Raw genomic sequence first — 15,973 nt, 5'->3', positions numbered from 1 at the left:
ATAAATCTTTCCTTATTTCCTTCCCGGCTGCCCGCACTTCCCTCTCCCACGGTTTGCTCTCTCCTCGACGACTCGGCGCAGCACTGCTCCCGTCATTGGGAATAGTCCCTGGAAGAGGCAGACATTCATAATCAGTCAATCGCGACTGACTCTGCATGAAGCTGTGCGACATGCGGATTCATGCGTCCCTAAATGGAGATCGATTCATTTGCGTCCCTAAATTACTCCTATAAATCTAGTTCAGGACGAACGTGTGTTTCGATTCGACGTGAAACAACCAAAACATCAAAACCGTCACGTCTGATGACATTATTCGGGGTAAATCAGAGCCGATACCTTAAATAGGCAAATGTACATCTCCGTCAAGGTTCCCGTGACAGCAGAGCACGTCTGCTCACTCAGTGGGGTTATAGCTCACTTCCCGGTACCGTCCGTATGTAGTGTACCCCCGTCGTGTTTGCTTTCATCTCGACCGCTCTTGTTTCCCCCGCTACAGCGGTCAGGCCGTGCTCCCCTAGTGGCTCCCTGTGCAGTGCTCTCTCAAAGCCTCGGGGGCCCCTTCGCGTCACTCGGAACAACAGCCGAGGGTCTGGGTAATCTCCGCGAGGCCCTCTGGTTCGGCTCCTCTCCCAGGGCTCGTAGCAGGCAAGCGAAGGCAAAACTTCAGGATGCTCAGGTTCAAGGGTCTCTCGCTTGACAACGACAAAACAAGCGGAAAATCCCGTGAGACAGGCTAACCGAAGTGGTCGCTCCACCAAGGCGGAAATGGAAACCGTCGAAGCAATTAGGGAGCCTCCTTTCCTTCCCGGCTGGCCGCGGTTTCCTCTCCCGCGTGTTGCTCTCTCCTCGACGACTCGGTGCGGCACTGCTCCCGTCGTTGGGAAAAGTCCCTGGAAGCGGCAGACATGCGGCCAAGTGGACGCATAGCTATTTCTCGTTCCCTTGCTGTTGTGTGTGGCACGCCTGATTTAGCTTTCTTTCGTTTGCCTAGCGGTCCGTTGAGGATGCCTAGACATTTTCTTGTTTGCACAGCAGCACGATTTACCTCTTCACTTCCACCTCTCGCTCGCAGAGAGGCAATGCTGCCTTTCTGAAAGCCTTGTAGGCAATGCCTTTTGGCTTAGTTTTGTCCCGGTGTTCTTGCGTGCGTGCGTCCTCTCTCTCTCTCTCTCTCTCTCTCTCTCTCTCTCGCGCGCGCGCGCGCGCTCGTGTGTGTGTGTGCTTGCGTGCGTGCGTGCGTGCGTGTAAGTTAAATGACCATGTGTAGCCGCTACTGGGTAAATGTGCCCCTAATTCAAACAAAAGGCGAGCTTGACGCATATGACGCATTACAAATTTTTATATAGCGTAGCCTTAAACAATTATGACGTCACCATATAGCTCAATGCACCTGCGAAACCGTTTTTACGAATGGGGCAAGAATGCGTGAAAGCCGTCTCAGGCGCTCCGCGTTTCATTCTAAATCCGTCATCTCTGATAGCAATCTTTGCTATTACGTAAATGAAAATGTTTGCTTGTTCATCTACCTCTCAGATCGTATTGTGAAACACCACGTGAGGTCGCGTATTTACGTGACCGTGACGGTGTTTTATTGGAGTCATCTATCTGATTAGAATGGCAAAGTGAGGCACGGCTAATGATGAACACATATTTTTTCACGTTTCTTGAAGGCAAATAAGCTCCATTAGTTCCACACGGGCTCTATTTCTTTTTCGCTTATTTCAAGCGTTGTGTCCTCCCAGAGCACAGTCGCACGGCGTTCGTGTTGTCCACTTCTCTACTCTTGTGTCCTGTCTGCACGCCTCACTTCTATTTTGCATAATGAAGCCTGATGAAAACATATTGACAGTCCATAAGTATTCGAAGCCATTAATATTTCGCCCGCAGTGCACAATTACTGCCTCCTCGCCGAGGGGCTGCCACGAACCTATCGTGGATTGGCTATGACATACCGGATCTGCCGGTGACTCTTCAATTCGGCATTTATTGCTAGATTGTCATTCTCTCTTGCTCATGCGAGTCTTGTGTCACTTGTTCTCCTCATACGTAAGTTTGTGATTATGTGCAAATATTCTTCTGGCTAGAATATTTATAGGCCTGCCGACCTGCCCCTCTTGCCGGTTAAAAGGAGAAAACACCGCGATGTCCTGGCATTTTCCTGGCTTCGTAAGCACATTCACGCTGTTGCCCGTTCCGCAATGTGAATCTTGCGCTGGCGCGCGTGCGAAGGCCGGTCCTAAAAAAGCCTATTTGCGATCACCGCCTAACGCCCGTACGTCTAACGAGCTCGCGGAGGCTGTGAAGGCCAGCTGCGGAGAAAACTCGCTCAGGGTCAGAGGTAGGTGTCCGTGGGGTGAATTCTGTACGCCATTTGGCAGTAACGATCAGCGAGAGGTATGCAGTGTGACCTAAGACGGGATTTTCAGGCCGTTCGGGGTATGTGTTAAATGCAGCGCGTAGGCTCTTTGTTCCCGCAATCATCCTTGAAGCCGAAGGCAGTGGCGACCGAATAAGTAGTGTACCACATTTTGGCTTGTTTTGAGTGTTTAACTTCATTTTGACTGCGGCATTTTTCGTCGTCTTCGTTGTCGTGGTCTCTTGTTGTTGTTATTTGCATCGCTTGATATACGTCATTCGCAGTCTACCACGTACGTGCAATATATACGCCGTGTGATACATAACATCGTATATGGATGTCATTAACGGCATATTCGTCGAAGTTGTCTAGAACGGCTGATAAGATTTATTAGCGCCGTGCTTAGTTAGGTAATTAGTTATGAACTGAACATCCTTAAATGCTTGTCATCGCGCATAAGCTACATATAAAAGGAGGAGGTGTTCCGAAACAACCAACGCGGATGTTTCCATCAAGAATTCTTTTGTTGGCACATTTTTTTTTTAGGACCTGAAGAAAAATCGTGGCGTATGCAAAACTGCCAACAATAGTCGTTTTTTCGCTGGTATGCGGGCCTCTCAAGTGTGTTTTTAATAGATAGGTCTGCATACCGGATTCTGAAATTGTTTTTGAAATACGCTTTATCGTGTTGTAGTTGCTACCATGATCGCTTTTTACCTTCACAATGAAGTTGCTGACATGACTGTCTGGCTTTTGCTGGATGCCGGAGCCTGGAGCCTCTTTTGGACAGTCTTTGTTCCTCGAAATTGTACTCGACAGCAATAGATTGGAGGCGCGAAGACGCGTAAAAGCTAACCTCATAGGAGCGGCGTCGCGTATTTATATATAGGCCGTGAACTTTTTCGAACACAAGGTACATCACAATGCTTAAAATTCTAAAATTGTCCAGAATTGATCTTAACTATACAGCGAGCCAAGTACACATTATTTATTCACTCATTATTACTTATTACATTATTTACTCGTGTCAGTATGTGATCAGATCAGTATTCATTATGGCACAAACTAAAAGAGTTAGTCTGCTGCCATGCAGTAATGCATATTACGCTGAAAAATGTGTGATCGTGCTTGAAATGGTTGATCTGTTGTATTTTTTATTGGTACCATTTAGACGAAAATCCTTTGTAGCGGATTCAAAGAAACGTTTAGAAAAGTCCCTTCCAGAAGAATTTTACAAGATGGCTTCACGATTATTCACAGCACCAGTTAAGAGGCATGGGACTGCTTACAATATTACTACATCATAGTGTGACGACTCCAGTTCATGCAGTGAATATCACTGCGCAGAAGCCTTAACTCGCGAACGGGCATTTCTTTATTAGACGTGCAAACAAAGTTCGCGCATCATGCTGCACAGAAACTCGCGATCGCAGTTGAGGGCGAACGCTGTGCTGGTTGCACATTAGGCACGTACTTGTCACAACACTCGCCGCTGACACCCACGCGTGAAACATTTGTCGAGATGCACACACTCGTGAGTTCTCGAGGTGGAGCCAGCAACGCGTGAGCCACTGCGCAATCACCGTCCTGGCCTGTTTTTCGCAGGGGCCTGTGCCCATTCCGAGCTCACCGCAGTCATTCTCAATGCAAGACACGCACACTCCAAAGCACAGGGTTTCGGTGCTGCAGCCAACAGGCGCCACGACTTGGCGAGCTCCCTCCGGTTCGAGTCTCGAGGCGCTCGAGAACGTGCGATGATTGTGTGACAGCAGTGTAAATAAAGGCACGTGCGAATGGACACAGCGCTCTTGGCAACAGTAGAATGAGGTTGCGGCGCGCGTTCATTTCCTCTTGTACGGGATGATTTCGCTGTCGGCCGCCTTCTTCATGTCCTGCTCGAGATCTGGCGTCGTGCTCCTGATGATGGAGATGATCTCGTCCCTGTACCCGAGCCGTATGCTGTTGAACTTGAACTCCTCGCCCAGGTTGACGACCTTGACCTGGGGCACCGTGAGCCGGAGCCGTAGCGTGACGTTCATCTCCTTCCAGGGTTCCACGGCGATCTTCATGAGCAGGTGCGGGTTGAGGAACACCCCGGTGGCGCGCACGTTCCTGGGCGGGTACGTCGAGTGCTTGAGGGTGCCCGCGACGTCGACGCGCAGCTCCTTGGTGGTCAGGTTGCAGCGGATCGTGATGCCGGTGGCCAGCGCGTGCTCCTCGTGCGCGCAGTTCCCGTCGCGCTCCAGCTTGTTGTAGCCGGTGATGAAGATGTCGCCGAAGTAGGCCCAGATCTCGGGCCTGCCAGCCACCGTCTTGTTGTAGCTGTCCTTGGGCCTGTACGGCGTCTGGATCTGTTGCCCCAGTTCGCTGAGGACCACGTCCACGTAGTCGTTCACCTCGTCCACCGTGGTGGCCGAAGATGCTGCGTGCAAATGCAATCATGGCAGGGTGTGCAGTCGCTAGTCGAATGTAAGAAAGTGGGGTCACATTTTCTTTCTTTTCTTTTTCTTTGCTAGAACGCGCAGGTCCAGAGGATATGTTCCATCTTTAAGGAGGCTCTGTATCTATAAAGACTGCTTTAAGCCCTCTTCTAAACTATTTCTGCCGGTTTGAAGGTCTGTACCTTCGAACCTTTGCAGCGCAAAACATTTATGCACATCACCACATTGTAGCATATTATTTAGTTTAATCATATGACCTTCAACGAATGCGTAAAGCAAACCTTAGAGAAAAAGTTTATGACCTCATATGACTTCCTTTGTTTTTTGTTTCTTTAACTATGCAAAAAAAGATAATTTGATTGGTGCTGTAGATGCTACTCCGCATAACAAGGAGTAAAGCAAGAAACAACAACCACGTGTGCTTGGTTCCATTTTGTAGTCGTGTCCCGGCCTCAAACGTTCTCGGCGATGTCATTTTCCATTGCGGGGTCTCCATTTCGTGAGGCCACCTTCCTACCTCGCTAATGTGGGTAGCGGTAATTGCCCTGCATCCCAATATTCCCCATTTATCTCATTGGAGAACTCTTGAAAACAAACTAATTCTACCTATAATATCTGGAAAGATAATTGACGATAACATGCCTTTATATGCAATCACTCGCACTACACAACATGCTTTTAGGAAGCGGCCCGACAAATCATCACTTCACGGAGAACAACCGATTGTTAATTTGCGTCTCAACAATGCTGCTGCATGTTTATCTTGCACAACAGAGGGACGTATGTAATTTCTCCCAGATGCAGATGTCACCCTTACCGACTAAGACGCATTGATGGTTTTAAGTGCGACGGTATTCATGTGTTATTGCTTAATCATTGTTTCGTCGTGAGGCTATATCAGGATTTAGCGGATAGGCTTGTGGGCGGCTGCAGGTTAAGGGACCTGCAGAAATAAATTATAGTCATGTCCAGGTAATGCTGCAAAATATTCTTATTAAATAAAACTGTATGGTTACGACGCAACGCGCTCAAATGGTTCAAGGCTTTTGTGTAGGCACTGAGCAAAACTGAAGCCATATTGAATATAACAAGCCATAAGTACATTTTAAACAAACTCATTTAAGGTTCAAGTATTCGCCAGCGTTCCCCTAGTGGCTAAAGACATTCACGTGGTCCCTTGTATATTAATCGCAATTACCTGTACAGACATTCACGTGGTCCATTGTATATTAATCGCAATTACCTGTACAGCCAACTCTTGCATACAATGATATGCTTAAGCTCTCTATGGTATCAATGCTGTTTGCGTATCTAACTGTCATAGCTATCCGTGCACCATACACAAACAGCGTGAGTAGACGTTACAAAGGGGGCCTCGCAAAATATGCGGCAAGCGTGCGATTATTTTGAGCGGTCAGCTATCGATCACTTAGGTGCAATGGACTAAAACACTCTTCAAAATGTATGCACTTCGATTACACAAAATGTCAGTCTTAGGTTCATTTAAATTAGTGAAAAACTAGCTCTTGTCCTTTTAAACTTTCCGCATGGTACAAGTTCCCTGAAAGTGCCCTCGTCTTTAGTTTAATATGGAAGTAAAAGCACGTTCGTTGTCAAATGCATATACGGCTTATGTTCACTGCGACCGGCGGGCTGACTACGGGGTGTTTAAGGGAGTTGCTGTAGTATTGCGTACTTTCCTACGCCTGGGCAATGAAAATAAGCCTTGTACTCCCTAGCCACGGGTCTGGAGTGTTGGGAGTACTACGGAAACCACACCGCATGGCCGAAATGCTTTATATGGCAAATGTGCGGCGTAGCCTGTGTACATTTGACAGAGGATATACGTATTCACAAATGCGAATAGGAGATCGTGTAGCTGCATTTGCATAAACTTTTTCTTTCTGTCTCACTGCGCGCAACTTGTTAAAGAATGCAGATAATGTTTTCCTGCAATTATCAACTGAAGAGACCACCATCCTGCCTCGATAATGTGGGTAGCGGTAATTGCCCTGCATCGCAATATTCCCCATTTATCTCATTGGCGAACTCTTGAAAACAAACTAATTCTGCTTATAATGTCCAAAAAGGTAATTCACTAGATCGAAGCTCTCTGTCAAGGTTCTACCGCCACTTATACAGAGGCAATTTATGTTAAATAGAGCTGCGGCAATTTGGGCCGCATTGTCCTTCCGAGAACAGTCCCATTTCGGATCCCCGTAATCAAATTAAAGAAACTGTATGAGTAATTTTCATCGCAAAGCGGCCATTCTTAAGGTGTTTCGGATCAATTACACTTCTGTTGCTCGTATCGCACTGTGCCTATTCCAGTTTTTATAAAATATATTGTTATAAGAAGGCTTTGGAAAAAGCAGCGCAAGGTGTGAAATCACTACATTACCTTTACACGGTATTGAATTCGCGCATATATTCGAACGCTCCCCTTAAGTTCGCACTAATCATTTAGGTATAGCACTGACGAATTTTCTCAATAACTAGAGCTCCACATTCGCGAGAACTTGAATTCTTGCTTCTCCGTGGTCTGCGGGTTTCATTTCTTCTTCATGTGCTACTAATAGGTACAATAAAATTGTTCCTACGCTGTATTTCTTCCCTCCTCCTCCCCCTACGCCGCACCCCACAAACACACAAAATGCAACACGACACAAAAGATATAAAACAAAAACGATGCGACACAGGCAGCAGTAGTCCAAGCGAGCGCGCTAAAAAAATATGAGAGTTGGCACCGTATCAGCACATTGCCATCTGCGTAAAAGGGCCTATATTGTTCTCTACTATCTTCAGCATGGCAGAAAAGCTATCAGCCCTTCTTGCCAATGAAAGCGTTTGGCTCACTCAAGCAAGTACATAATGCTTGAAGTCACACGAAATTCATTTCGGGCCCTGACTTTCCCAGGCGTCCTATATTTGTCATATATGATTGATGGCTTACGCAATTTTTGAGAGCGAACAACCACAGTCTCGAATACAAATAAACCTTGTCCATTATAAATAAATCTGTCCAGAAGCTTCACTTTATCTCAGTGGTCTTTCTACGTTCCGTCTCAAGTTGCCCTTGCGTAAGGTATAGCAAAACCGGAAGTTATTCTTGCTAACACTCTCGTCTTGCTTTCCTAGTTTGCAACGACGTAGTCTAAAGGCGTCTATTGCCGAAATTGGACTCACCCGAGACGAGGACAGCAATGAGAAACAATGGCAGCATTTCCTGAAAAGTTAAAAGAGCGATATTAGAATTCCAAGTTGGCAGATATGGTACTTCTCTTGCCTTTACCAAACAGTCGAGAGAGAGATGGAGACATTGTTTTATGCTTGCTGGAGGTGATTGTCTGGACATGCGCCTACTGAATACCCTCTTACGACAAGGGTGTCGCATAAACTCGTACAGACACAATACACACGCAAGCAGTACACTCGAGTAACAAGCACAAGCAGAAACGCTAATGAGTAACCATAGTGCCGCAGTGCTTGAGCTATGTTCTATACTATTCCTTTATATTAGTGTTTTCTCATCAAAAATGATGTGTACATTTTTGAACATCTAAGTCTATTCCACTGAGTAATCAACGGACAGAAAAGAACATTTGCGGGTTCACATAACAAAGAGAAATGGACTCTGAGGCACCTTTGTCAGTTTCGCTAGCTTTCTTAATTTTTTATTCGTATTTTTAGCGAGTCGGTTATAACGCCCAAATTTTTCAGTCGCCTACGCCCTTAAGACACGCAAAGATGGCTGTCAGATATATGGCTCAGTGCACTGTGGCGCACCACCTGCTGCGCAGAGATAAGAAAGTGATGCCAAACCTCGTATTACCCAAGGCCGCCTGTGTCGCTTGTTTCGTATGGCACCCAGACTCACTTATCATCGCTGTAAAACGATTACTGCATCCTGGCAGTCCGCGTATTATCAGAAGCGCGGCCCGACGTCGCAATTAGATTCTCCCTCGCCCGAGATTTCACGTCACCTTCAATTCGTCATCCTCAATGCAAAGAGCGTACGCTTTCAAAGATGAACGGCTACCACGAAACCCGGACAGAATTACAATGAGCGCGCTGTGCCTACGCGCGCGCACAACCGCGCAAGTTCTCGCAGGAAACTGCAGCGAAAGAGGTTTGTTTAGATCAGCCCTTGTCTTTACAATTGCTGAGCATGTATATACGAAGACCGGAGAGAGCTGACAGCCTAAGAACCCTAAGCCGTATGGCACGTTGGGAATGAGATTCTGCCATTTCCTTAATAATCAACGCGCCATTCGCTGTCCTTGAATAACGATTAGAGGCAACAACAAAAAAAGTACGGTAACAAATGCCCGGCAGAAAGCACTCGCCTCCGGGTGCATGAACTGATTTCAAATGGGGATATGTCTACAGTCACGCACGTAGCGCCTAACGAAGAAATCGCTTGACTTTTTTCCTAAGGTCCTGGCGTTTTCACCTTTCTTTTTCCTCTTCTATCACACCATGGCAATCTTTCTCTGAAAAATAGTTTTGCCGGTGTCATGAAACGCCGGATGCCTCTGCCAAGGAAAGCTTAGAAAAGAAAAAGAAGATCCCGCCTAGCTTTTGAGAAATGCGGCGTCAGTCGATTGCCGCCCATAAATTTACGATAAAAATTAAGCCGATATCCTTGAGCTACTCGGTACAGCCGAGCATGTCTTCGCGACACGCCGTGTCCGTTTTGAAATTGGATTGCCGTGACTCATAGTCCTGACTCGCGGGTGTAACCAGGGCTTCGCTTTGTCGAATGGGTTAGGCGGCTCGCAGGCAAGGGAGAATAACAAATGTGCTTGCCACAGACAAAGCAAAACTAAAAACAAGAACAATAAAAACTACAATTAACGACTACTACAGCCTTCAGTAGCCAAAATGCAAACCTACCGGCACATTTGGCATTACAGCTGATTGTCGTGGAACGTGTCCCTTCAGCGCCCTATTATTCAGAGCTAATGTGCGCACGGTAATTGAGTTGAGTGTTCACCGGTGGAATAGGACTGTGTTGCCGAACAGTATATATATATATATATATATATATATATATATATATATATATATATATATATATATATATATATATATATATATATATATATATATATATATATACGAAGCAGGTCACAATGTTAGGATTAAGCATAGATCTCGTATTATTAGTGCCTTCAGAGGCCCTTGTTGTCACATAAAACACGCTCGGAAAAAAGAAAAAAAGATCTCGTTATCCTACATGCTTTTAGGAGTTCCGGGTGGTGTCAATATATTATAAATGAAAATACCGCAAGTTTTTCCATGCACCTTTCTCCTTAAGTTTATTTCCTCGTTAAAATCAAATTGGTCCGAAATTGAAGTACGGCACAGCTGTACGGAATCCCAGCCAAGATAAACCAATACTTCTGCTGAAGCTCGTTCAGAATAAGTCAGTTCTCGTTTTATTACCGATTTCAGAGGATCGAGTAAAACAGCTGTGAAATCTACACTGGCCTTTCCATTATTTGCATCCTGTCAAAAGATGTCAAACATATGGACTGCCGTAACCACATTCGGTAAGTTTCATCTTCATGCGCCACTACGCGATCAGTTCCTACAAAGGTATCACTGCGTGTCGCATCACATCCATCAGTTACTGTAACGGGCTTTCCATCTAGTCGTGTAAAACCTTTTTCTCTTAGTCGCTCATTCACTGTACTTGCATAATTAACGGTCTTTCCAACGAAGTCGTCTCTACTCTAGTTCCATTAGTCATTTTTCTCGCAAGAATTAAGCTAATATTCTACAAATAGGAATCAATTTATTTATGCTAAAAACGCTAGTTTCAACCATTAATTCTCCTCTAGAGTGCGTACTCGGACCTGAGGACAAAAGTAGGTGAGAGTTTAATTAAAATTAGTAAAACTAAGAGGCATTGACATACCTGCCTGAGTTGGTTACCTATGCACTCCATGGACTTTAGTCGTGTTTAAATAGAGAACAACAAAGTTATCCTTTATGGTAATTGTTTGCACGTGCCTTCAACTTTGCGGGAACAAAAATTTAAGGACGCAGCATGCGTTCCTGATTCCGCGTGCAATTGTTATTGACCCTTATAATGGTCACAATGTCCACGTGGATGTGGTCCCACACGTGTTATACAGTGCTTTGTCTGGCAGCCGGGTAACCAAAGCTTCCAGCTAGCAGTAAACAACGGGCAATAAACGCAGCACTAAACGCGAGCACTAGTCAGCGCTTTAACAATGAACACGGACACAGTTTTCACGCTTCTCTCACGCATGCAAAGTGATCGTGCACTCCCATTTAGGTTGGCAACCCTCGGGCTTCCGACGCTCTCGCTCTCTTTGGTCGCGCCATATGGCAGCTGGCGTGGACGTCTTCATCACGCTACTTTCAGATCGGCTTCGCGTGACACGAGCGAGCATTGCGTACTGAATAAAACATATCGGACGGTAGGAAGCAATCAGCATAATTACGCAATGCAATTTTCTACTTGCGCTCTTGGCTACCCGAGCACATTCTTACCGGCCTCCAAACGCGTATTCTCTCAGGCCTGGACTGTCACTTTCGCCAATACCGAGAGACTTCTGTGTTACCAGCGTAGTTTTGACGTCCCTCTTTTTAGGACCGGATCTCGATCAACGAGCAGCCATTTTGTGGTTATGTCTTATGACAATAAATGGCTTCATAACCCTTTGACACTGGAACGCGTTTTTCTTTTTCTGTTTTTCTTGGAAACAGCGTTTTCGCATCAGCCTTCAGTTACGGCTGGCTAGAAGCTTCGGTTACATGGTTATCCAAAACTCGAACGATGATGGAACGAAGATAATCTCCTGGTAAGCGTGAAAGAAATATGCAGCAGTATTCACAGCAGCATCACAAAAGCGGTCGCCGCTTTTACAGCAACCTTCAGTTAAGGCTGGCTACGAGGTTTGATTTTGCGGTTAGCCAAAAATCTAGTGACTACGGGAAGAGACTTCATTCTCGGGGAAAGCCTGAAGAATGTGCGCGAACGTAGCCATAAAAAAATAATAATAATAAAGAAGGGAAACTCACGATAGTGGTGTATCCGAACGCCAAACAGTCGTGTCGGTGTCGAAGAGGTGCCGCCTGTAGCCTCGCCGACCTGCCGCTGGCTTCGAACACGTGTGCGGCGACAGTCGGGCTTCGTCGCCCCAGCCGTCCGCGCTACGCCACATCTCGAGTCACTTGCCAACCAATCAGGTTCCGGTTAGACAACGTATTGCGAGCCAATCCAAGAGAGAAAAAGAAGAGAAAGAAAGGAATGAATGAAAAAAAAGAAAGTAGTATCGTTTCTTTCCACCTCCTTTCGTTCGTTCGTTCGTTCGTTCTTTCTCTTTTTCCCCTCAGTCTGGATGGACTGGATAAACTTTCTCGGGAGGTTCTCGCACAGGTGGAGACGCCCAGCCGTTGCTGCGCCGCCGATCTGCGCCTGCGATCAGTTTAAGTCCCGTCTTCAAGGCCACAGCGATCTACAGCAGCAAGAAAGGCGGAGGGTCTCCGAGAGGGTGATCGCTCTCGCTGCAGTCCTTGTGCTGCTGCCCGCACCGAGAGCGCGTCACTCTCAAAACATCCCTCAATTCCGTTATCGCGCGGTGAAATGAACCCGCGCTTTGCGGCGATCGGTGAAAAAGAAGAGGAACAAATGCGCTCCACGCGTCCCTGCTCACGCAATGGGTGACGGTGGCGTTCGGTCTTAACGATGTCACTGCACAGAGAGAACGGAGTCGAGAAAGATACTAAAGTGAAGAAATCGTGTTTTGTCGGTTCTCCCGGCGGAGCTGTTACGAAGCTTACCTTGTAAGAAGCTCGAAACAGCGGTAAAGGATCTGCGGAAGCATTCGCGAATCGCGGGGCGTCGTTACGGAATTGTCTCTTTTTTGCGAAATCTCGTTTGTTTCTTATCTTGCCTGCTGTGCGGTGCGCGTGTCTGGTGTATTATCTGCGCGAATAGATTCAGCCACTGAAGAGGTTGCGTCGTGCCTCATTTTTTTTTTTTCATGTTGATCAATCGGCCTCATACTAATCAACGACCATCGGTAGTACTGACCGTGGTGGGTTAGCAGCTGTGGCGTTGCACTGCTAAGTACGAGGTGGCGGGATACAATCCCGGCCTCGGCGGCCGCATTTCTCTTAAGGCGAACTGCAAAAAAAAAAAACGTCAGTATCCCGCGCTTTGAGGTTTACATTAAAGATTCCCAGATGGTCAAAATCAATCCTGAGTCCCTCAACACGGCGTGCCTCATAATCGAATAACGGTTTTGGCACGTAATACCCCATAATTCAATTCAATTCAAACCATCGTTCGTGGCTCCTTGCGGGAAAGTGGCTGCAGTATAGAAATAATGCGTTCACTTTCAAGGTACCATTTGACCGGACCTCTGATCCGAAAATTCCATTCCTCGAATTCATCCTCGATTTAGCGAGGCATTGTTTCATGATGAACTCGGTCCTGGGGTAATGTAGTTGCTCTTTTAGAATGCGACTTTTTCATATCGTACTTTTGTTCAGTCCAGTCGTCATTGCGGTAAACATATTATTACGATATTATCGGTAGATACCCGAGAGACGAGCCCCCGAAAGAACGACGACGAAGTGGGTCTGTGCCCTTGACGCGAGAAAATGTCGGCCTGGTGCTCTGGCTTCCAATGTAAATAACCTCTTCCGTCTGTATCTTTCTACACGTAACATTCTGGTGGAGGTGAGCGATCCCCATCCTCGCCACGGAACTCTGGAGTGGTCGGTACATCGAGCTTGTCACCATGCCTCCCGCTGACGAGACCACCTCTGCAACGGCTTCAGCTTGTCCGACTGCTTCCGTCGTCACGGTTGCCCAACATCGCGATCCTGGTGTGTTCTCTGGCCTGGAGGGACAGGACGTTGACGAATGGATCAAGCTATATGAACATGCCAGCGCTAATAACAGGTGGGACCCAACGATCATGCTCGCCAATGTCATCTTTTATCTCGGCGGCACCCCACGTGTGTGGCACCAGACGCATGACGACGAGATAACCAGTTGGGACAATTTCAAAGAAAAGCTCAGGGAACTATTCGGCGACCCCATTGGCCGCAAGGTTGCCGCGAGAAAGGCTCTTGCGTCTCGTGTTCAGACATATACAGAGCCGTACGCTTCATACATCCTCGACGTCTTGGCTCTATGCCGAAAAGCTGACAACGCTATGTCTGAAGCTGATAAAGTGTCACATGTCCTAAAAGGCATCGCCGACGACGCTTTCAATTTGCTTGTTTTAGGCAACGTCTCGACAATCGACGCCATCATTAAAGAATGTCGTCGCCTTGAGCAGGCTAAGAGCCGCCGTATCACACACCACATCACGCGGCTACCCAACACTGCTGCTACGTCGATATGTGAGGGTCGACCACGTCAGGCTACAACCTGTGACGACGTCACCCGTATTGTTCGCCGCGAGCTCGAGGCCGCCTGTCCGCCAGCTTTCGCCGCGACGCCTCCCGATCCGCCAGCAACCACGATTGCCATGATTCAGGCCGTAGTCAGACAGGAATTTGAGAACATGGGTCTGAACTCCGTGTGTACAACGTCTCAACCCAACGTTCCCCAGTTCTCTACCGGCCCTCCTCGTCCCCGACAGTCCTTTTCTGCCATATCTCGTCGCAACCCGTCCGAATGGCCTACCCCTGATGACAGGCCGATCTGCTTCCACTGCTGTCGCATCGGCCACGTCGCTCGTCACTGCCGCAACCGATGGCCACCACCTCCTCGGACGTACGCCGCCACTTATTCCCGCACTTTTGGACCTTCTGTTCCCTATGCCACCCGCCATGAACCCACTGTTGCTGATGCCCCTGCTCCGAACCTTCGCTACAGCCGCTCGCCCTCACCTCGACGCCATCAGTCTCGTTCGCCCCAACCCCACCGCTTGTCTTCGCCGCCTATCGCCTGCCGGACCCAGCCGGAAAACTAGGCACTGCAGCTTCTGGAGATGAAACTGCATTGTCGACCCTGCCCTCAAATCCTCTGCTCACGTTACCAACGAACCAAAACCTTCTTGACGTTGACGTTGACGGCTATCCTGTCACTGCACTCATCGATACAGGCGCACATCTTTCTATTATGAGTGCTGCCTTCCTACGACGACTCAAAAAGCTCCTCACCCCAGCGTCGGCACGCGTCGTCCGCTTTGCGGATGGCGGTACTGTGCCTATTATCGGCATGTGTACGGCACGAGACAGCATTGCCGGCCGCCACACCCCTGTCCTCTTCACCGTGATTGCTCATTACCCCCCCGACCTAATTCTCGGCCTCGACTTTCTCTCCGCGCATTCTGCCCTTATTGACTGCTCTGCCAGTACCCTTCGCCTTGAGTTGCCGATTCTCGCAGAATCTTCTGACGCACCCCAGTGCTGCCTACGCCCCACCGGCTTTATTCGCCTGCCGCCAAAATCAATAACCTATATTGAACTCTTGTCTTCCCCACCAGTCCCTGTTGGCGAGTACCTCGTCACTCCTCTGCCCGACATTCCACTACAGTATGACGTTACCGTGCCTCACAGTATACTTACTATTACTGCGAACCGCACTTTCATGCCTATCTTTAACTTTGGATTGGCAAAGAAAATTCTACCACAAGGTATTTGTCTTGCCACCGTTGATTGTCTCGGCGACCATCACGTGGCAACTTTATCGACCGATCCTTCTTGCGAGCTTAGCAGGCCCATCGTGCCAGCCTCGGCCACCGATCCCAAGATACAGAAAATAGTTGCGACGGACCTGTCTTCTGCGCAGGCTGAAGACCTTTACCAAGTATTATCGTCCTACAGAGATATTTTCGACTTCGACGATCGCCCTTTAGGCCAGACGCTCGCGGTCAAGCATCGGATTCTTACTGGCGATGCTACTCCTATTCACCGACGACCGTATCGAGTTTCTGCGTCGGAACGCCAAGTAATTCAAAGCGAAGTCAACAAAATGTTAGACAAAAACATCATTGAGCCTTCTTCGAGCCCCTGGGCGTCACCGGTAGTGTTGGTTAAGAAGAAGGATGGCACGTGGCGCTTCTGTGTAGACTACCGCCATTTGAGCAACATTACTAAGAAGGACGACTACCCGCTCCCACGTATAGACGACGCCCTTCACTGCCTCCACGGTTCCAGCTATTTCTCTTCTATCGAT

At 47.7% G+C, this 15,973-nt stretch overlaps 1 protein-coding gene across 1 annotated transcript; it reads right to left on the bottom strand.

Annotated features, from left to right (window-relative positions):
• Window positions 1-3,490: 3,490 nt before the first annotated feature.
• On the bottom strand, window positions 3,491-12,111 carry LOC142583157 (uncharacterized). The gene is made up of 3 exons (XM_075693505.1): window positions 11,854-12,111; window positions 7,984-8,023; window positions 3,491-4,778 (listed from the first exon to the last, which is right to left on the bottom strand). Exons 2-3 carry the CDS (start codon window positions 8,018-8,020, stop codon window positions 4,198-4,200), a joined length of 618 nt encoding a protein of 205 aa, XP_075549620.1. The 5' UTR covers window positions 8,021-8,023; window positions 11,854-12,111; the 3' UTR covers window positions 3,491-4,197.
• Window positions 12,112-15,973: the final 3,862 nt, after the last annotated feature.

Source organism: Dermacentor variabilis, chromosome 5 (genome assembly GCF_050947875.1).
Source record: "Dermacentor variabilis isolate Ectoservices chromosome 5, ASM5094787v1, whole genome shotgun sequence".
Taxonomy (NCBI): Eukaryota; Metazoa; Arthropoda; class Arachnida; order Ixodida; family Ixodidae; genus Dermacentor; species Dermacentor variabilis.
The sequence above is the reverse complement of the archived record's forward strand: the minus strand, read 5'-3'. Positions and strand labels throughout refer to the sequence as shown.